At 45.0% G+C, this 20,972-nt stretch overlaps 2 protein-coding genes across 3 annotated transcripts in view; one reads left to right on the top strand and one right to left on the bottom strand.

The window, feature by feature from the left end:
- The window catches only part of LOC109905070 (macrophage colony-stimulating factor 1 receptor 1), a 28,483-nt gene extending 19,891 nt beyond the window's left edge, over positions 1 to 8,592 (top strand). Inside the window, exons 19-22 of one of the 2 annotated variants that reach the window (XM_020502222.2) lie at positions 705 to 816; positions 926 to 1,025; positions 6,491 to 6,605; positions 6,785 to 8,592. In XM_020502222.2, coding sequence (XP_020357811.2) covers positions 705 to 816; positions 926 to 1,025; positions 6,491 to 6,605; positions 6,785 to 6,943 — 486 coding nt within the window. In that variant the 3' untranslated portion in view covers positions 6,944 to 8,592. Of the gene's footprint in view, positions 1 to 704; positions 817 to 925; positions 1,026 to 6,490; positions 6,606 to 6,781 lie in introns of both variants that reach the window. The other variant, XM_020502221.2, reaches the window with a different exon arrangement.
- A 241-nt stretch (positions 8,593 to 8,833) lies between these two features.
- Positions 8,834 to 20,915, bottom strand: hmgxb3 (HMG box domain containing 3). Its single transcript, XM_031789939.1, has 20 exons — positions 20,734 to 20,915; positions 18,281 to 18,455; positions 16,797 to 16,971; positions 16,157 to 16,681; positions 15,920 to 16,027; positions 15,613 to 15,744; positions 15,185 to 15,465; positions 14,911 to 15,023; positions 14,728 to 14,808; positions 14,473 to 14,555; positions 14,280 to 14,381; positions 14,012 to 14,158; positions 13,398 to 13,726; positions 12,592 to 12,851; positions 12,291 to 12,475; positions 11,712 to 11,931; positions 11,392 to 11,525; positions 11,166 to 11,285; positions 10,739 to 10,948; positions 8,834 to 10,543 (listed from the first exon to the last, which is right to left on the bottom strand). Exons 2-20 carry the CDS (start codon positions 18,430 to 18,432, stop codon positions 9,938 to 9,940), a joined length of 3,963 nt encoding a protein of 1,320 aa, XP_031645799.1. The 5' UTR covers positions 18,433 to 18,455; positions 20,734 to 20,915; the 3' UTR covers positions 8,834 to 9,937.
- Positions 20,916 to 20,972: the final 57 nt, after the last annotated feature.

Genomic DNA, 20,972 nt, shown 5'->3' with positions numbered 1-20,972 from the left:
TCTGAGAAATATAAGAAAGATCAGGAAACTATTATAGTTTTGTTTAACCATATTTAGCCCCTTTATTAGGCACTAAACTACTTTCATATACAGTATACTGTATAAAAAATACTTCCATTCATTTTATAAACTTCCGGGAGACCTTCAGATGAGTCTTGTGATGCTTGTGGGTGTCCTAGAGCGTTTGTGAGAGTCTCGCCTTTCGATGGTGAGTGTTGAGCCCAAACTGTTCAGACACTACAGGCAGAAGTTGGTAGATCAGCGGTACCGACTTCAGACGAGTCCCATGGCGCTTGTGGGGGTCTTAGAGCAAAACGGAGAACACCATCGTGTTTGTGAGAGTCTCAACTTTCTAAACCAAACTGAACCGTTCTCCTGGTCTGACAAACACCACTGTAGCTCTGCCACCTTCCACCGCAGATGCGGAAGGCCGACATGGGCGGATGTGGTGGACTGAGTCTATGCAAAACAGATATATAGATATATCAAGCTTAAACAGACATATTTTAATGGGGACTTTTGTATTAAGCTAATTGAAGTACACGTCGCGCTGACTTCGACTCTAGGGGGAAAAGGTCAAGACACTCCATATCTCTGTTGCCTGCAGTCATGGCAATTGTAGTTTGCTTTTGTGTTGCGTATTAAATATAAACTGTTAAATATACACATTTTAATATGTATTTCCTCACACTATGTGTCTGTAGGCGCGTCTGCCAGTGAAGTGGATGGCTCCAGAGAGTATTTTTGATTGTCTCTACACTGTCCAGAGTGACGTCTGGTCCTATGGGATCCTGCTATGGGAGATCTTCTCTCTAGGTGAGCTGGCATAAACATGCATATCTTAACACAGTGGAATTGACATCTCAATGTTAAAGTCATTCAGTCATTCTTCTTAAATTGATTGTGCTTTGTTTAATTTCTGTAGGAAAGAGCCCCTACCCCAGTATCCTGGTGGACACCAAATTCTACAAGATGATAGAGTCTGGTTATCAAATGTCCCGGCCAGACTTTGCCCCTCCAGAGATGTAAGTTACACATTAAGGGCTTTTAGGTTTCAATAACCTTGTCCCCATGCTAAAATGAGGCGGAGGTTTTTAAGATTTAAAGCACCATATTTTTCCCCACTGAGTAAGCCTAGCTTCATTGAGATACAGATTCATGCATATTACAATATCCTTTTATATTTTTCTGGAATACTTAACAAAGACCCCCTATATTCCAATCATACTCCCTTTTCAGCATTTATGATAAAAATAAATATATTTATTGTGCCTTTTATTAATGCATTAAGCATGGCCGATTCCAGATTACTTCCTCTGAGCCCCAAGTTACAAAGCTCCCCTCAAACATCAAACACACCACAGAAACAAGAGATAAATAGTGTATTTTTCCCCCGAGGCTCTGCACATCTGTGAGTGTCAATTTTCCGTGGTTGTCACACTACCCAGAATATTTGTGTTGTGAGGCCAGAGACAGATAGACAGAGGCTACAGAGACTGAGTTACAACCTAGTCATCAGGGACCCTTTGTGTGGGGGTAAGTTAGTCCTCGATCAGGCATGGTACTGTGTGGTGGTGAGGTAGTCCTTGATCAACCATGGTTCTGTGTGGGGGTGAGTTAGTCCTCTGTCAGGCATGGTTCTGCGTGTTAGCCACATGATCAGCAGGCTGGAGTCCGGAACAGTGTCATTTCACAGCCCAGGCAGGGAGAAGACTGGTGGGACTGTGGTGGCGTTTATGGGGGGTGCCTCTCTGTGCGTCACAATCAACCATGCTTATCATTGCAGTGTCTAGATACATAGAACACTTTTTGACCAAACTTTGGGATTGTAAGTAGTACAAAGCAGAAGTATGGCAGGTGAAAAGTACACCTTACAGTAGCAACAGTCATCCAAATTGTTAAAAGGTTTTAAAAACAATTATAGGAAATGAAACAGTTGGACAATGGATGAAGATACTTCAAACCTTTAGAATGTTTAAAGGCACGGGATAATTTAAAGGCACGGGATAATAGGCGTGTGTGTCTTCTCTAAATAAACAATTGAAATAGGGCTGCAATGCAACACATTAAAGCAGAACCTTTACATGTTTATGTTTCATAATCATCACAGTTAAAACAGGAGAGCAATATCTATCTGGTAAAGTCCACAAAACATAGATTTACAGTATAAAACAAACAGTTGGATGGTCACACTATTGATTCAGGAGGACAGTTACCACAGCCGTCGCCAAGAGAACAAGAGTGTGTGCCGCCATTTCAGCACCACCAGCTGGCTAGACAGAGCCTCTCCAGCCGTCTATAGCGGACCAGCATTCAAATCAAATCAAATTGTATTTGTAACATGCGCCGAATACAACAGGTGTAGTAGACCTTACAGTGAAATGCTTACTTACAAGCCCTTAACCAACAATGCAGTTTTAAGAAAATACCTAAATAAATGTGCGGGGGCAATGGTGCCGAGGTAATGAGGTAATGTGTATATGTAGGTAGAGTTATTAAAGTGACTATGCATAGATAATAACAGAGAGTAGCAGCAGCGGAGAAGAGGGGGGGGTAAATGCAAATAGTCTGGGTAGCCAATTGATTAGATGTTCAGGAGTCTTATGGCTTGGGGGTAGAAGCTGTTTAGAAGCCTCTTGGACCTAGACTTGGAGCTCTGGTACCGCTTGCCGTGTGGTAGCAGAGGGAACAGTCTATGACTAGGGTGGCTGGAGTCTTTGACCATTTTTAGGGCCTTCCTCTGACACCACCTGGTATAGAGATCCTCGATGGCAGGAAGCTTGGGCCCGGTGATGTACTGGGCAGTACGCACTACCCTTTGTATAATGCCTTGCGGTCAGAGGCCGAGCAGTTGCCATACCAGGCAGTGATGCAACCTGTCAGGATGCTCTCGATGGTGCAGCTGTTAAACCTTTTGAGGATATGAGGACCCATGCCAAAACATTTCAGTCTCCTGGGGGGGAATAGGTTTGTCATGCCCTCTTCACAACTGTCATGGTGTGCTTGGACCATCTTAGTTTGTTGGTGATGTGGACAACAAGAAACTTGAAACTCTCAACCTGTTCCACTGCAGCCCTGTCGATGATAATGGGGGCGTGCTCGGTCCTCCTTTTCCTGAAGTCCACAATCATCTTCTTTGTCTTGATCAAGTTGAGGGAGAGGTTTTTGTCCTTGCACCACACGGTCAGGTCTCTGACCTCCTCCCTATAGGCTGTCTCATTATTGTCAGTGATCAGGCCTACAACTGTTGTGTCATCAGCAAACTTAATGATGGTGTTGGAGTCATGCCTGGCCGTGCAGTCATGAGTGAACGGGGAGTACAGGAGGGAACTGAGCACGCACCCCTGAGGGGCCCCCGTGTTGAGGATCAGTGTGGCGGATGTGTTGTTACCTACCCTTACCACCTGTGGGTGGCCCGTCAGGAAGTCCAGGGTCCAGTTGAAGATGGATGTGCTTAGTCCCAGGGTCCTTAGCTTAGTGATGAGCTTTGAGGACACTATGGTGTTGAACGCTGAGCTGTAGTCAATGAATAGCATTCTCACGTAGGTGTTTCTTTTTGTCCAGGTGTGAAAGGGCAGTGTGGAGTACAATAGAGATTACATAATCTGTGGATCTGTTGGGGCGGTATGCAAATTAGAGTGGGTCAAGGGTTTCTTGGATAATGGTGTTGATGTGAGCCATGGCCAGACTTTCAAAGAATTTCATAGCTACAGATGTGACAGTCATTTAGGCAGGTTACCTTAGTGTTCATGGGCACAGGGACTATGGTGGTCTGCTTGAAACATGTAGGTATTACAGACTCAGACAGGGCGAGGTTAAAAATGTCAGTGAAGACAGTTGGTCAGCGCATGCTCGGAGTACACGTCCTGGTAATCAGTCTGTGAATATTGACCTTTTTAAAGGTCTTACTCACATCGGCTGCAGAGAACATGATCACACAGTCATCCGGAACAGCTGATGCTCTCATGAATGTTTTAGTGTTACTTGCTTCAAAGCGAGCATAGAAGTAATTTAGCTCGTCTGTTGGGCTCATTTAACTGGTCAGCTTGTGGCTGTGCTTCCCTTTGTAGTCTGTAATATCCTGCCACATCCGACGAGTGTCGGAGCCAGTGTAGTACGATTTGATCTTAGTCCTGTATTGACACTTTGCCTGTTTGATGCTTCATTGGAGGGCTTTAAAAAAAAAAAAATATTTAAACTATGCAAGTCAGTTAAGAACAAATTCTTATTTTCAATGACGGCCTAGGAACAGTGGGTTAACTGCCTGTTCAGGGGCAGAACAACAGATTTGTACCTTGTCAGCTCGGGGGTTTGAACAGGATTTCTTGTAAGCTTCCAGGTTAGAGTCCCGCTCCTTGAAAACGGCAGCTCTAACCTTTAGCTTCTACATCTGCATTGCTTGCTGTTTGGGGTTTTAGGCTGGGTTTCTGTACAGCACTTTGTGACATCGGCTGATGTAAAAAGGGCTTTATAAATACATTTGATTTGATTGATAGCTCAGTATGAATGTTTCCTGTAATCTATGGCTTCTGGTTGGGTTATGTACGCACTGTCACTGTGGGGACGACGTCATCAATGCACTTATCGATGAAGTCAGTGACTGATCTGGTGGAACATATTCTAGTCTGAGCTAGCAAAACAGTCCTGTAGCTTAGCATCTGCGTCATCTGACCACTTTTTTATAGACTGAGTCATTGGTGATTCCTGCTTACATTTTTGCTTGTAAGCAGGAATCAGGAGGATAGAATTATGGTCAGATTTGCCAAATGGAGGGTGAGGGAGAGCTTTGCATTCATCTCTGTGTGTGAAGTTAAGGTGGTCTAGAGTTTTTTTCCCCTCTGGTTGCACATGTAACTTAGGTAAATTAGGTAAAACTGATTTAAGTTTCTCTGCATTAAAGTCCTCGGCCACTAGGAGTACCGCCTCTGGATGAGTGTTTTCCTGTTTGCTTTTAGTGATATACAGCTCATTGAGTGGGGTTTTAGTGCCAGCATCGGTCTGTGGTGGTATGTAGACAGCTACGACAAATACAGATAAACTCTCTAGGTAGATAATGTGGTCTACAGCTTATCATGAGATACTCTACCTCAGGCGAGCAAAACCTTAGATACCGTGCACCAGCTGTTGTTTACAAATATACATAGGTCCCTGCCCCGTGTCTTACCAGAGGCTGCTGTTCTATCCTGCCAATAGAGTGTATAACCTGCCATCGGTATGTTATTAATGCCACGACTCAGTGAAACATAAGATATTACAGTTTTTAATGTCCCGTCGGTAGGTTAAACATGCTTTCAGTTCGTCCCATTTATTTTCCAGCGATTGAACGTTGGCTAACAGTACGGAGGACAAAGGCAGATTAGCCACTCGTCGCGTGAACCTCATAAGGCACCCCGATCTCTTTCCGCAAAATCTCTGTTTATTTCTCCAACGAATGACGGGGATAACGGCCTGTTCAGGTGGTTGGAATATATTGTTCCCGTCCGACTCATTGAAGAAAAATTGTTCATCCAATTTGAGGTGAGAAATCGCTGTTCTGATGTCCAGAAGCTCTTTTCGGTCATAAGAGAAGGTAGCAGCAACATAATATGTACAAAATAAGTTATAAACAATGCAAAAAATAATAATAAATAGCACAGTTGGTTAAGAGCCAATTAAAATGACAGCCTTCCTGCCTGGGCCCCAAATGATACATGTCAGTCAAATATATACAGTGCCTTGCGAAAGTATTCGGCCCCCTTGAACTTTGCAACCTTTTGCCACATTTCAGGCTTCAAACATAAAGATATAAAACTGTATTTTTTTGTGAAGAATCAACAACAAGTGGGACACAATCATGAAGTGGAACGACATTTATTGGATATTTCAAACTTTTTTAACAAATCAAAAACTGAAAAATTGGGCGTGCAAAATATATTGATGTGGTTACTCATGGTCTGTAGTTGTGAGGCCGGTTGGACATAATGCAAAATTCTCTAAAACGACGTTGAAGGCCGCTTATGGTTGAGAAATGATCATAAAATTCTCTGGCAACAGCTCTGGTGGGCATTCCTACAGTCAGCATGCCAATTGCACGCTCTGTGGCATTGTGTTGTGTGCCAAAACAGCACGTTTTAGTGGCCTTTTACTGTCCCCAGGACAAGTTGCACCTGTGTAATGATCATGCTGTTTAATCAGCTTCACCTGTCAGGTGGATGGATCCTCTTGGCAAAGGAGACATGCTCACTAACAGGGTTGTTAACAAATGTGTGCACAACATTTTTGACAAATAAGCTTTTTGTGGGTATGGAACATTTCTGGGATCTTTTCTTTCAGCTCATGAAACCAACACTTTACATTTTGATATGGACATGGAGTGGTTTGAAAGACCATAGAGCTCCATATTGAGACAATCTTCTCCCTGATTCTTGAGGGCCTTGCATGATCTAGTAAAATATAGTATTTTTAATACTGTATTGTGACCAATAACAATATGATCTTGATACCCCACCAGGTATACGATCATGAAAATGTGCTGGAATCTGGAGCCAACAGAGCGACCCACCTTCAGTAAAATCAGCCAGCTGATTGAGAGAGTCCTTGGGGAGCAGCCCGAACATCTAGACCAGGTAACACAGAGAGGGAGATGGATGTTTAACATAGTAGATATCTCTCTTATCAGAATAAAACAGCACCGACGCTAAGGAGAACATAAAACATCTTCCATTGTCAAACTGGATTGACCATACTAAAGCATTATCTGAAGATAGGGTACTGCTAACTTCTAGGTGTTCTCCTCTCCCAGCAGTACCAGAACATCCAGCAACAGGACATGGTGATTGAGGAGTTGGAGCCGTGTGATGATGACGACAAGACAACGTTTTGTGATGGCTCCTGTGACCAGTCCTGTGAGCATGAAGAGGAGGAGCAACCTCTGATGAAGACCAATAACTATCAGTTCTGCTAAAAGCTCCCTGGCATCATCGAACTATCCACATTCTGATCTGAAATTCTTCATTCATTCTATCTTCTGCTCACTGTAGAATCATTCTAGGAGCATATATCCATAGAAATGGAATTGGGATATTTTCGTAAAGCAATGAATGCCTGAAAAGCCATTTTTAAGTTCTCTTTTGGCTTGTAGATAGACAGGCAGCTGAAAAAGTAATGTGACTTGCTATATACTGTGACTTGAGATACCATGTCTTACGCAGGAGATAATTGATCTAATCACAGATAGTGCCTTAGTTATGTACTTAATATATGTAATGCCTCATTGTATGTTCATTAATGACTTTTTCTTCTTCTATGGTTTGAGATTTTCTCTTTTAAGTCTATGCACCAACGATGGACATACTGTTCTGTCCACAGGCTGTTCGTACATACTGTGCTGTTGGCACTATGGTGAGATTGAACAGACTGTTCTGTCCACAGCCTTCTAGCTATGTCCTCTGTTCGTACATATTGTTTTGTTGCCACTATGGTGAGATTGTTGATTTCTTAGTTGTAGAAAAGAATGCTGCTGTGGTGTTTTAATTCACGTTTGTCAGCGGGTTCACTTCCACATTGTTGAACAAGCTTTTTTGAACATGCTATATGCAGTTTTCAGAGGCAGCAACAAGACAGTAGCAAACATAGCAGATTTTTGAATGTTTGCCTATATATGTTGGGCCAGTAATTGAAAAGTCACTGGTTCAAATCCCTCAAGGTGAAAAATCGGTTGCTGTACCCCAATTGCTTCAGGGACGTCATTAATAATGGCTGATCAAGGCTGTGACCCCACTCTCTGTGGGTGTCTCGGGGAGAGTTGGGATAGAGAGAGAGACATTATGTAACATTATATGCTATGGTAGGGAACGATCAGGATGAAAGGAAGGTAAAAATGTGGATCCAAGTATGGACAATACAAACACGTGTTTGATGGCCATGTACTGTTATAATCGCCACCAGGCACAGCCAGAAGAGGACTGGCTCAGAGCCTGGTTCCTCTCTAGGTTTCTTCCCAGGTTCCTGCCTTCTAGGGAGTTTTTCCTAGCCACCGTGCTTCTACATCTGCATTGCTTGCTGTTTGGGGTTTTAGGCTGCGTTTCTGTCTAGCACTTTGTGGCATCGGCTGATGTAAGAAGAGCTTCATAAATAAATGTGATTGATTTATTTGATACCATTCCACTTATTCTGCTCCAGCCATTACCACAAGCCTGTCCTTACCAATTAAGGTGCCCCTGTGATATCTATACCGCTCAATATTTTGATGTTCATCATCAGTATGATAAAACGTGTGAATTATGGCACAAAAATATTGCTTCATTGTTTTGAATGTAGCATTCAGCTAATACTGCCTACTGTAATTACCACGATGTCAGATAAAAGCAGCGCTTCTGAATACTGTTGCAGTGGAAATGAGAGAAAAGTAAGAGATTTCTAGGTAGTGTATGTATGGTGTAATGTAAATTAATAAATGTTTATTTTCACTTTACTGCTTGAAAGCCAAAAACAGATTCTTTGTCATTAAATCCTTTTAGTTGTTTGCTAACCAAATCACTGTACTGTCTTGGAAGGAAGGAGTGTAATTATATTCAGACAATATGCAACAAAATAAAGAAACTGAAATAAAGATGTCTCGCTTCCCTTGGATATACATTATATTTCCCTGCGGACTTGTTTCAACAACATTTCAGCCGACTCCATAGTACGTCATATGACAGTGAACTAAAATCTTTTTACCTCAGTTCCCGTTTCAAATGAAAATGCCTTCTCTGCAATCTTCTGAAGTTTCATTCCCTGTTCACATGGGAGGTTGAGCAATACCAGACCACCTAAATAGGAAGTAACAATCCCACAGAAAGTTGATTCAACATTAGGAAATACTGTATTTGCTTTATTTATAATTCCTTAAGCAAAATGATTCAGAAATGGCTCCATTCACCATATATTTTCTTATACCCCCTTGAGTGGGTATCAAGTTCCATCCGCAAATTGTAATAACTATGTCCATCACAGTTACATCATCAAGTCAATCATTGTCTTCTTTAGATTCCATTCAAGCAGCTGAGAGTAGATGATAGAACAGTCCTGACATTCAGAGCCACCCCTCCAATAGGAGCTCAGGCAAGAGTCTCCTGTGGTCAAAAACACAATCAAAGGCCACAAGAACTACAGATTCCATCAGCCCATGAGGCAGATGTGAAAGGTTGTTTACCTTGAACACATTTCAACCCAAAGGGCAACGGGTGACAACTGAGGTACAAGAAGATAGCATAGAACAGTGTGAAAGGTCTTACTAAGGATGAGAAAGCACGAGGACTCATTAAATACAGTTATTAAATAATAATTATTATTATTATACTTCTAGAAAGAACATTATGCACTCCAACAATGAAGTTAGTCAACATAAACAATGTTTTTAAACGTTGTTATCTATTCTAAAACTATGTGAACTTTCCTTCAAAGTAAAGCAGAGAGCAGTTAGTAACATTCACGTTTTTACACTCTTCACTGGTTCTGCTCCTCTCACAAAGAAAACGAAGTGCCATTCTTTCATTTCAAACCAGCAACAAAGTCTCTGCTGGACTGATAAGTTACTGACTATCTGTCTGGTTAGCAGCAACACCTCTGTTTCTTTGGAAACACTCAAGCATATTTTTGCACAGTACATTCAAGGACCACCAGCCTCCACACTACACGCTAGCTTTTCTGAACCAGATATCTCCATATATATATATATATATATATATATATATATATATATATATATATATATATATATATATATATATATATATATATATATATATATATATATATATTGCCTTCTTTCTAAAAAAGGACTACCTCATAATAATGTGGCCCATATGTCCATAATATTAAACATTATCCCCCAATGTCAGAAAGTTATATTGGTTTGTTTACTTGTTGGGTCACAGCACAAAATAAGTCTCCAAAAAGCCACAGTCTGTCACTCTCAGAGAACCACTACCTCCTCATACCCAGTGTCTCCCTCCACTCCCCCGTCTCCTTCCCCCTCCTCCCCTTCCTCTGTGTTGATCTGTGCCACCCCCAGCCTGTAGAGGGCATCCCTGATCACCACCTCCCCAGGCTGGCAGGCCTTCAGCACTGTGCTGATCTGCTGGTCCACCACCTCCCGGCTGGACAGGAAGTCCTGCAGACGGTTGTACAGGTAGTAGTAGGCCGTGTTATCAAAGGCCAAAGGTCGCCGCCGCAATGATGTCACCAAACCCTCAGAACATTCCTCCTCAGTGATGTCTGACCCTTCTGTTACCTCGGCTTCAACCTTGAACCCATCCTTCCTCTCCTCCTTCCCTTCGTCCTCTTCTTTCTCGTTGTCTCTCTCCAGGTCTTGTACCAGGCTGCAGTAAGGTTCCAGCTCATTGCAGAGCCCCATTGAGTGGTGGTCCAGACAGGGGGGCTCCTGGCCATCTGTAGGCCCAGCAGGGTGCACTATCCAGCGGGAAGAGGACTTGGTGACAGGGTGGACCTGGGGGTTCTCCACCACGGAGGACAGGTCAGCACAGTAAGGCTGGTCCTGTAGCTCAGCACACGACACAAACTGATGGAGAGAGAGAGGTGAGATAAACAATAATAACATCCACAGTACCTAGTTTATCTATTATGTAAATAGATCAGCATATTACAGGTTAAAAAAACCTTCCGACACCATCCTGATTTGACCTCGGTTTCCCTCCTAGTACAATAATCAGACGTCAATAACTAAGTCCTTTCCATGCCCAGTGTGAGGGCCTACCTCTGGTTTGTCCATGGGATCAGAGAAGCAGCCCTGGTTCCTGCCCCACATGGTGGAGGCCAGCTCAGGGTACTGCACGTCTGTACACAGCGCCACCTGGCGGGCAGAGTCGGTAACGTAGACGGGAGGCCAATACCGGGAGGACACCAGCAGGTCCACGTGGTCGCGTGCCGTCTCACCCTTCACCAGGTACTTGGAACCACACACCACCTGGAGGAGTATGGGAAAAGTAGTCTTCTATCATCTGTCTGGTTCTCATTATGTTTTTATTGGTCAATAGATTTTGTTATTGTGTGAGGCCTGATTGTCAGTCTATGAAAAATGATAGGTTAGCCAGACTAAATGCTTGATTGACAGAGTAATAGTTGAATGGATTCTGGTGGACGACTGATTGATTGACATTGATGGGTGAGATGTGTGCGGTTACCTGATGGGGGCAGATCTTGGACAGCTTGCCTGCTGTGAGGTGTGGAGGGGGCTGGGGGGCCGTGGAGAGGCCGTTCTGAACACACGTACACAGGGAGATCAGAGAGACCAGCAACTCATCCTGACAGAGAGAGAGAAGAGACATGTGTCAATCTCCTAAACACACACAAGCAAACCAGAAATATACATACATAGAGATATCACAGACACACAGCGTTGATCTACACCTTGTTGCTCTCTGGTGCAGTGATCTCGCCACAGCATTCCAGTATGGCTTTGAGCTCCTCTGCACTGTGCTCATCCATTCGGTCCGGTCTGAGTTGGCCCTCGTGGATCAGACGCACCAGAACTGATGGGTCACCTGGAAAAAACACACACACACACACACACACACGCAATAGAATTTTACACACTTACATTTTTATTTATTATTGATAAACAGGGCATGAACAAGTAATGATCAATGCAATCTCTGAAAGACTTGAGAATGATGTTTATCCTTCCAGTGATTGGCTTATTCCCCATCCCTGAGAGAGTGACTTCCTACCTGTGTGCTGTGTGAGGAGCAGGGCCTTGTCCTTCTCTGTGTTGATGACAGTGGAGCTCCTCATTAGTGGTGGGATGAAGGGGGCAATGATGGAGGCGTCGACCCGGGTGATGGGGACGCTGCAGGGGAACGCTGCCTGCTCGATGGCCTCACTCTCCATGGTCAGCCAGAAGTCATCCACATGCACCTTGTCTGGAGCCCCGAAGTCTGGCCACGTAAACTACAGGAGGGAGAGCGAGACACAGGTATCAACATGACTACAACACTATGCACACCAGACAGCTTGACTGTCCTGGAATCAGGCAGGCTAAAACAAATTAAGTAAAGAAAATCATCTTTAATTCTCTATTTTGACAGTTTGGATCTGTGGCTCTTATCAGTCTCCCCCCGACCTCCCGTCTCCTCAGTCCCCCCCCGACCTCCCGTCTCCTCAGTCTCCCCCCGACCTCCCGTCTCCTCAGTCTCCCCCCGACCTCCCGTCTCCTCAGTCTCCCCCCGACCTCCCGTCTCCTCAGTCTCCCCCCGACCTCCCGTCTCCTCAGTCTCTCTCTGACCTCCCGTCTCCTCAGTCTCTCTCACCTCCACATTCCTAAGCTCCAGCACGTTGTGTGTGTACCGCTGGGCGATCTCCATCTTGGGGGCGATGCCACACACACCACAGATCATGTCGTTGTAGTCCCTCACGGTCAGACACTCAAAGGCCCAGTAGCCACTAACCAGCAGCTCCTGGACATGGGCCAACTCCTCAGGACTCAGAGTGTGGACTGATTGATATGGGGGGGGGGGGGAAGAGAGAAGAAAGAAAACAGAGATATTAGAGACATGAACAGAACTCTGTTGAAAACACTCTGAACCGTATGTTGCTCCAAGAAAGTCTTACCAGCGTGGTTGTGGATGTTGTCCAGGATGGTCCTGACTATCTGGTTAGGATGCCGGCCCAGTCTGACCTGACTCCGGATCTTAAAGAACAGGTCCAGACTCACCAGCAACCTGTTGCCAACATTGAACAGACCTGGGTGGAGGTCGGTGAAGCTGTGCAGGGCCAGACACTGGGGGTTGAGACACACCTTCAGCTGGAGAGAGGCGGTCTGGATCAGAGAGTCAGTCAACAGCCAGCAGTCCTCCTGCCCTGCTAAAGAACTATGGTACAAAACACCAGAGAGACATGATAGAGAGACCTTTCCTGAAAACACACTATGGAATATGAAAAATGTCCAGAAACGTCCAACCCCTGAGCACCAGAAACATCCAACCCCTGAGCACCAGAAACATCCAACCCCTGAGCACCAGAAACATCCAACCCCTGAGCACCAGAAACATCCAACCCCTGAGCACCAGAAACATCCAACCCCTGAGCACCAGAAACATCCAACCCCTGAGCACCAGAAACATCCAACCCCTGAGCACCAGAAACATCCAACCCCTGAGCACCAGAAACATCCAACCACTGAGCACCAGTAACATCCAACCACTGAGCACCAGAAACATCCAACCACTGAGCACCAGAAACATCCAACCCCTGAGCACCAGAAACATCCAACCACTGAGCACCAGAAACATCCAACCACTGAGCACCAGAAACATCCAACCACTGAGCACCAGAAACATCCAACCACTGAGCACCAGAAACATCCAACCACTGAGCCATAATAAACCCAAAACTACACAAACAAATCTTCTTCTCACCTCTGTCCTCCCTTGAATAGCGGGTAGTGACACAGAGCACAGTGTGTGGCTGCAGACTCATAGAACCGCGGCCAGCCTGACTGGACCTGCACCTCCCCCAGGCCCTCCCCTTCCGCTAACACCTGGTCCCCGGCCTGGGTAGTGGTCGTGGTGAGGACCACCTGGGTAGAGTTGAGTTCCTGGATGAGGGCCAGGGTGTCATGGAGCTCAGCCTCACTCTCAGAGATCTGCAGGGCCTGACGCAGCAGCTGCAGGGTGGACTGGCGCTGAAGCTCCCTCTGGGCTGGGGACAGGGTCCGGTACGGGTCTAACAGAGCTACTGAACCACCCTGAGTGAGTGAGAGAGAGGAGGGTGATAGGATGAGGGAAAATAACAGAGAGGGTTGGAGGATGAGAACAGAGAGATGAGGAAGAATTCAGACAGACACAGAGAGAAATACAACACCAAAACATAGACCACATCCTAAATGGCACCCAATTCCCTATAAAGTGCACTATTTTTGACCAGAGCCCAATAGAACCCTATTCCCTATAAAGTGCACTATTTTTGACCAGAGCCCGACAGGGTGCCATTTCATTTCATCCACTCATAGTGGGACTCTCTCCAGACTGACCTGTGCCTTGGAGCCCTTGGCGTTCTTCCTGGACAGCTCCAAGCCACAGCAGGGGCACTCCGCAGGCTTGTGTCTGTTCTTATAAACATAGCCACATGACGGGTTCTTACAGCGACCCCTGCCCCGCGCCGTAGACAGACCCAGGTCCTGACACACACACACACGTCAAACAGAGGACATACAGTTATACAGACTACACTGAGCCTGCTAGAGGATGTGTGTGGATGGCGTATGCTCCCCAAAATGTAGTTAAAAGGGTGTCACTAACCAGTGTAGAGGTAGAGTTCTGTTTGAGAGGAACCACTGAGAGGATCTTCCCTACTTTATCAGTTACAATATACTGGCTTCTGTCCACAGGAGTAGGGAGAGTCTATAGGACAAAACAACACTGAGAAACCTGGAGACAAACACTTAATCAGCATGGTTCAGCAGTGTGTGTGTGTCACTGAGTTTGTGTGTACCTGTTCCAGAGGTGGTGTTGTCACGATCTGGCCGAGCTGTTTCAGAGTGTTAGGCTTCAAACCTGCGATCATCTCACTGAGCTCTGTGGTCCAAACACAATCACCACATCAAACACGTTTGGTTACCTCAGAAACAACTAGTGTCACTTCCCTTAGATTAAAGTAACCACTTTGAAAACGAGTACCTTTAGCTTGGCTTGGGTAATCATTTTATCATTAAAACATATTATATGGGTACATGTGTGTATATCATACCTGTGGTTGATTTGCTGCAGTTAGTCTCCCCAACTTTGCCTTTATGAGGAGGGACAGTAATCCACTGGACTAAGGCCCGGCCTAGTTTCAGACAGACAAATGTGTGTTTACACCCCAGACAGCATTCGTCTTAACAGACTGACCTGAAATAAGGTTTTTATATCTGTCCACAGCAGTGCCCACCTGTGTTGAATGGGGCTGGGAGGATGGCTCTCACAGGTCGCTTTTGACCAACCACACTGCTCCTTTCCTGTACTTTGACCCTGGCACCAGTCACAGGTGTTCCAACCAAAGCTCTGCTCAAAGTTTAAAAAAAAAAACGTTCTCTTTAACCAATCAAAACATGAAGCCCACTAAGAGAAATACTCTCACAGGGCGTTTGAAAAATGGTTTCTTAATGTGACCATTAAATTATAAACCATAAAAGAAGGGCTAAATTAAAGAACTAGATGCTCACATCATAGTAGTTGTCTGTGTCCCTGACACCGCTGGAGCAGGCTGTATAACTTCCTGGCTGTTGGCTCTGCCTCCCTCTAGTGGTGGTCCTGGTGTAACTGCACGCTGCTGCACTTGTCCTCTGGGCTCCCGCGGTCCTCTCCCTCCCTTCCTCCATCCAGACACCTTACTGTTCTGATCATCAGAAGGAGGCACACCAGTCTTAGGGGGGTACCCAGGGTTTTTGGGTGGTTTCTGGGCACAAGTCTTGAATGAAGCAGCAGCACCTGGAGTCTTCACCGCCTGAGACGTAAAACGTGGAAAGTTTGTCATACCTCGGAACTGTTAAGTGTACGACTCATTATTTTCCAACCAATAAAATGTCATCTTTACTTTCACATTCATATTATGATGGAAGAGATGTTTAAGCCAGGGAATGTGTAGACTTACAGCGGGCACCCACTTGCCCCCCAGGTGGTTGCCACAATCAGGGCAGAAGGGTGGTTTGTGACGGGTCACGTAGACAAAGGAGCAGCCCGCTGTCTGACAGCTGCCCCGGCCTCTTCTGGTGTATTTATTCGACTAGCGACAAAGATGCTTTAGTAAGAATCTGCTAGTTACAGAGAATGTCTGACTGGTCAAATGACATGTGAGTATATAATACACTATTGTAATATATTGCTTGATGATCTAATCAAAGAAAATTGGATAACGGTGAATTGATGCAGTGGAAGAAAATCAGTCTGAGTAGTTTTACCAGTTTGTATGAGGGATTAGTGTCCCGTATCACCCTAGCTCCTACAGGTACCATGACAACAGAGGCTACAGAGCTGGCTCCTGGTAACGTCCTGTGCTCCAACAGATCCTGGGGAAACAAGCGTTTTATCTACCATTACTGCATTGAACAAACAGACAAGGCAAATGAATTGTAACCCTAGACTGTTGAATGATCAGCAGTAAGGTAAGCCAACTCCCTGTGTCGTTGCTAACTAACCTGATTGGGTATGATGGTGACCAGCTCTGTTTTCACGTGCTGCACCGACGTCCCGCCCACACGCCTCCCGTCAGACGCCATTCCAATGACACTATAGCCCCCGCCCACCATCCTGGGCTCCTCCTCCTTGAGCAGCAGACCAGCTGACGCCAGGTGAGGCGCATTGTGGGATTCGTGGGCAGCAGAGACCGAGGAAGAGGAGTGATACGATGAGGAGAGGACCCCCTGCAGGGCCCCGGAGTGTGTCAGGGGCACAGTCTTTTCGTCTGTCAGGCCCTCGATGGCGATGCACTGCTGCGACAGCTCCACCTCGCAGCCCAGCACCAAGGGAGGGTACTGGGGGGAACCAAGGGACAGGGAGGGCATCACCCCTTCCCCCACGGGAGAGTCCAGCCCCTCCATACACACCTCCAGCTGGGAGCCTGTCCTGTCGTCTGACATGGCCCCTTTGGGCAGGAGGACGTAATTTGCCCTGGGGAGGATCCTACGGAAGCCTGGGAGCTCCTGGGAAGGGCCCATAGATGACTACGGAGGATACAGAGATGGAATAGTGTAATCATTATGACTAGGGCTAGGAGTTTCTCCTGACCACATGATCTTAGATAACAGACACACTGGTGGAAATATGAGGTAACCGTACAGTGTCCGTCCCTTCCTTCTCCAGCTTGGCCTTCTCCAGGTAGTAGCCCTTGTCTGCCACATTGAGCCTCTTCCAACTCACACTGATCCTCTTGTTGATCTCAGACTGGGGCAGGCTGGGGAACTCCTGCTGCATGGTCTGGTGCACATCAAAGTAGTACAGCAGGTAGGCTGATCTGGAGTTGAGAGATCAAAACGTGATGAATATATGTCATCTTGACTCATACAGCAGTCAACTCAACACAAAGATTGGGTCACTTGGTTTAGCTTTCTCCGCCTATCCAGGCAATCCAAATGAAGTGCACTCAAGTCAGTGTGAAAATAGTATGTCATCTGGGTAATTCTTGAATTGAGGTGGTAAATGCCTTCACTCAACTTTGGCACCACGTTAAAAACCTTTACAATGACAAACACATGACAAATAATACATGTCCTGTTTTATTTAACTGTTATTAACTGGGGGCAAATTGGCTTGTCCCATTGGTGTAGAGGTGTAGTAACATGTCTTGGGGATTTAGAGATACACTACATGGCCAAAAGTATGTGGAATCCCTTCAAATGAGTGGATTCTGCTATTTCAGCCATACCGATTGCTGACATGTGTATAAATTGAGCACACATCCATGCAATCTCCATAGACAAACATTGGAAGTAGAATGCCCCGTACTGAAGAGCTCAGTGGCTTTCAACGTGGCACCGTCATAGGATGCCACCCTTCCAACAAGTCAGTTGGTCAAATTTCGAGCCCTGCTAGAGCTGCTCCGGTCAACTGTAAGTGCTGGTATTGTGAAGTGGAAACACCTAGGAGCAACAACGGCTCAGCCGCAAAGTGTGAGGCCTCACAAGCTCACAGAATGGGACCGCTGAGTGCATAGTTTTGGCGGATCTCAGGAGAACGCTACCTGCCCCAATGCATAGTGCCAACTGTAATGTTTGGTAGAGGAAAAAGAATGGTCTGGGGCTGTTTTTCATTGTTCGGGCTAGGCCCCTTAGTTCCAGTGAAGGGAAATCTTAACGCTACAGCATACAATGACATTCTAGATGATTCTGTTGAATGAAAGCAAATCCCTGCAGCAATGTTCCAACATCTAGTGCAAAGTTTTCCCAGAAGAGTGGAGGCTGTTATAGCAGCAATGTGAGGGACCAACTCCATATTAATGCCCATGATTTTGGAATGAGATGTTTGACGAGCAGGCTTCCACTTAGATCTTTTTGGCCATGTAGTGCATCTATTATTTTGAAGGCTAGACAGTGAAAAAAACATATTTAATATATTGTATAGATCAATAAAAACAAAGAAGGCTATTTTTTACTTGTACACTGTGTGTCCCTCAGTTTTATGTCATCACTGATTCCAAAGATATTCAAGGACCTTGAGCATTGTCGCCAGTGGAAAAGTGTTTTCGGGGTGGATATTAAATACGACCCATCTGCATTGATAGGAGGCGTTGGTGTTTGATTGTCTGGGAGCAGTAGGTAGACTACCTGGGTTTCTTGGGTTTCTCCATGATCTCCCCCTGCTGAGCCTTGCTCTTCTTCCTCTTCTTGGGAGAGGTGACCTCCATCAGGGTGTAGCAGCTCTCCACCTCCTCCGTCATCCTCCGATCAGTCTCCTCATACACCTCCATGGTCTCCATGGCTAAAGGGAACCGAGGAGAGCCTGGGGAGGTTCAGTAACATTGATTGATTTATTTTGTGTCCATGTGAAACAGAACAAATAATGACAAGGGGATAGGTATTAGGGCTACAGGAGCTATGTACATTGTTTATTAATACATCGAGCACCATCATGATAAGGAAAGTATAACATGTAGGCTACCATTAGGCAGGTGGCCTAGTGGTTGGAGCGTTGGGCCAGTAACCGTAAAGGTTGCTAGATCGAATCCCCGAGCTGACGAAAAAATGTGTCGTTCTGCCCCTGCCCCACTGTTCCCAGGCCGTCATTGTAAATAGGAATTTGTTCTTAACTGACTTGCCTAGTTAAATAAAGGTTAAATAAATAAAAATATCACAATTACGTTATGGCAATGTAGATAAATGTATGGCCTTCAAAACAAGAGATAAAAGGCCCTAGCAGTTGTGCAAACTCAATCGCAACCATTGGCAACACTGAAACAAGGAAGAGCTGACAGAAGACAACAGCAGACTACCTGCCTGAGAGTGCACCAGTGGAGGCTCCTCAGACGAGGAAGGGGAGGAACATCCTCCTCAGTGAATTTCATTAAAATAGTAAAACATTTAAAAAAGTTATCCTTTTGAAATAAAACTATACTAAATATATTCACGTCACCAAATAATTGATTAAAACACACTGTTTCGCAATGAAGGTCTACAGTAGCCTCAACAGCACTCTGTAGGGTAGCACCATGGTGTAACTGGAGGACAGATAGCTTCCATCCTCCTTGACAATACAAAACCTAGGAGGGTCATGGTTCTCACCACCTTCTATAAAGTTACACAGTAATTATAACAACTTCTGTAGGACATCTTCCAACCTATCAGAGCTCTTGCAGCATGAACTGACACATTGTCCACCCAATCAAAGGATCAGAGAAGGAATCTAGAACTGAAAGCATAAGCTACAGCTAGCTAGCACTGCAGTGCATAAAATGTGGTGAGTAGTTCACTCAAAGAGAGAGAAAGACAATAGTTGAACAGCTTTGAACCAATTTCTTCAAAAATGAAGGAGAAGCAAGAGAGAGATATTTCATCATTCTTTTCACTTTCTTAGCTAGCGAATGCAGCTAGCTAGTTTAGCCTACTCAAACACCGGCTCAATCCTATGTTAGCTAGCTGGCTATGGCTATCCAACACAAAACGGGAACTCTTCCAAGTCAAGGTAAGCTTTTGGTTTGACTAATTTATTGCCATCGGGGCCGGGCCGGTGTAACTGCTAAACTTCTTACTGACTGTACACAAACGTTACTGCATGATTGTTGCGGGTTCACTAACACTTTAGTTCTATTAGCTATGTTGATTATGATATTACTTTAATATGTTGACAACGATGTAGACTGTGTAGCCATTATGATATGGTTTGGTTAGGAAAGGTTTTTTCACCTGGTCACATACAGATGATGTTGTGCATAGAAGTCCACAAGCGAAGGGAAAACATGAGGACGGTGCGTAGATGCGAGAATGAATACAACATGGCTGCTATGAAAGTGGACAGTGTTTACGTGTGCTCATGGGGTCTTCATTCTGCCGATACTGTTGAAAACGGAAGCAAACGAAACTAAACATACCTGAATTTGTCCAGTAGAAACTCTCGTTTACAACTGTTGGACTAATGATTACACCACAGGAGGCTGCTGAGGGCAGGTCAGCTCATAATGTCTCGAATGGAGTAAATGGAATGGTATCAAACACATGGAACCATTTAATTCAATTCCAGCCATTACTACGTGCCTGTCCTCCCAAATTAAAGGTTCCACCAGCCTCCTGTGAATTACACCCTCAATTAGTACATTTCTCTCGACCTGTGTGCACTTATGTTGTGAACTTCCATTGATAGGCTTGGTTGTAACAACGTCATGATGGTTATACGGAAAATGTTTGTATCATGTAGTAGCCTAAACTGATGTCACATTGAACTGGGTGAATGGAATATGATTGACAGTCATCCAATATGCTGTAATATAAATAAAGCCATGTTCATTAAAAAAAATAAGAATCTTCCTCCCTCAATTTAAGGCACCGACCGCCACTGCAGTGCACGTGGGGAAAAATGTGACTATGGACATTCCCGGGAAACGACCGTGAAGTAGAGTTAAATGCAAACATACAAAAGTTACAAATAAAGTACGGAAAACAACACAGCGGATACAACTTTCTAATTATTCTCCCTCCCATGACATTCTCTGATAATTTGTGTATCCTAATACTGACTGCAGACTCGGCAAATTATCCAATGAGAAGCCTCCTTGTTGAACCCTTACCTCTGTTGCCCCGAAGAACTCTCAAACTAGATCTGAGATGGCTTCAAGCGACGCTGAAACTGAACTGCATCGCTCACATGGCCTAGAATAAGTATATTTCTCTATATTTAGCCTTAAACTGGGCTAATTCGTTTTTAATCTAAGGGCCTCAAAGCACTCGATTTGTCCTAGTCTTGCAGCAAACATGGCGCTGTGTTGTTATGGTTGTCAACCAATCCAGTGAAGGAATGAACAAAAAA

Source organism: Oncorhynchus kisutch, linkage group LG15, assembly GCF_002021735.2.
Source record: "Oncorhynchus kisutch isolate 150728-3 linkage group LG15, Okis_V2, whole genome shotgun sequence".
Lineage (NCBI taxonomy): Eukaryota > Metazoa > Chordata > Actinopteri > Salmoniformes > Salmonidae > Oncorhynchus > Oncorhynchus kisutch.
The sequence above is the reverse complement of the archived record's forward strand: the minus strand, read 5'-3'. Positions and strand labels throughout refer to the sequence as shown.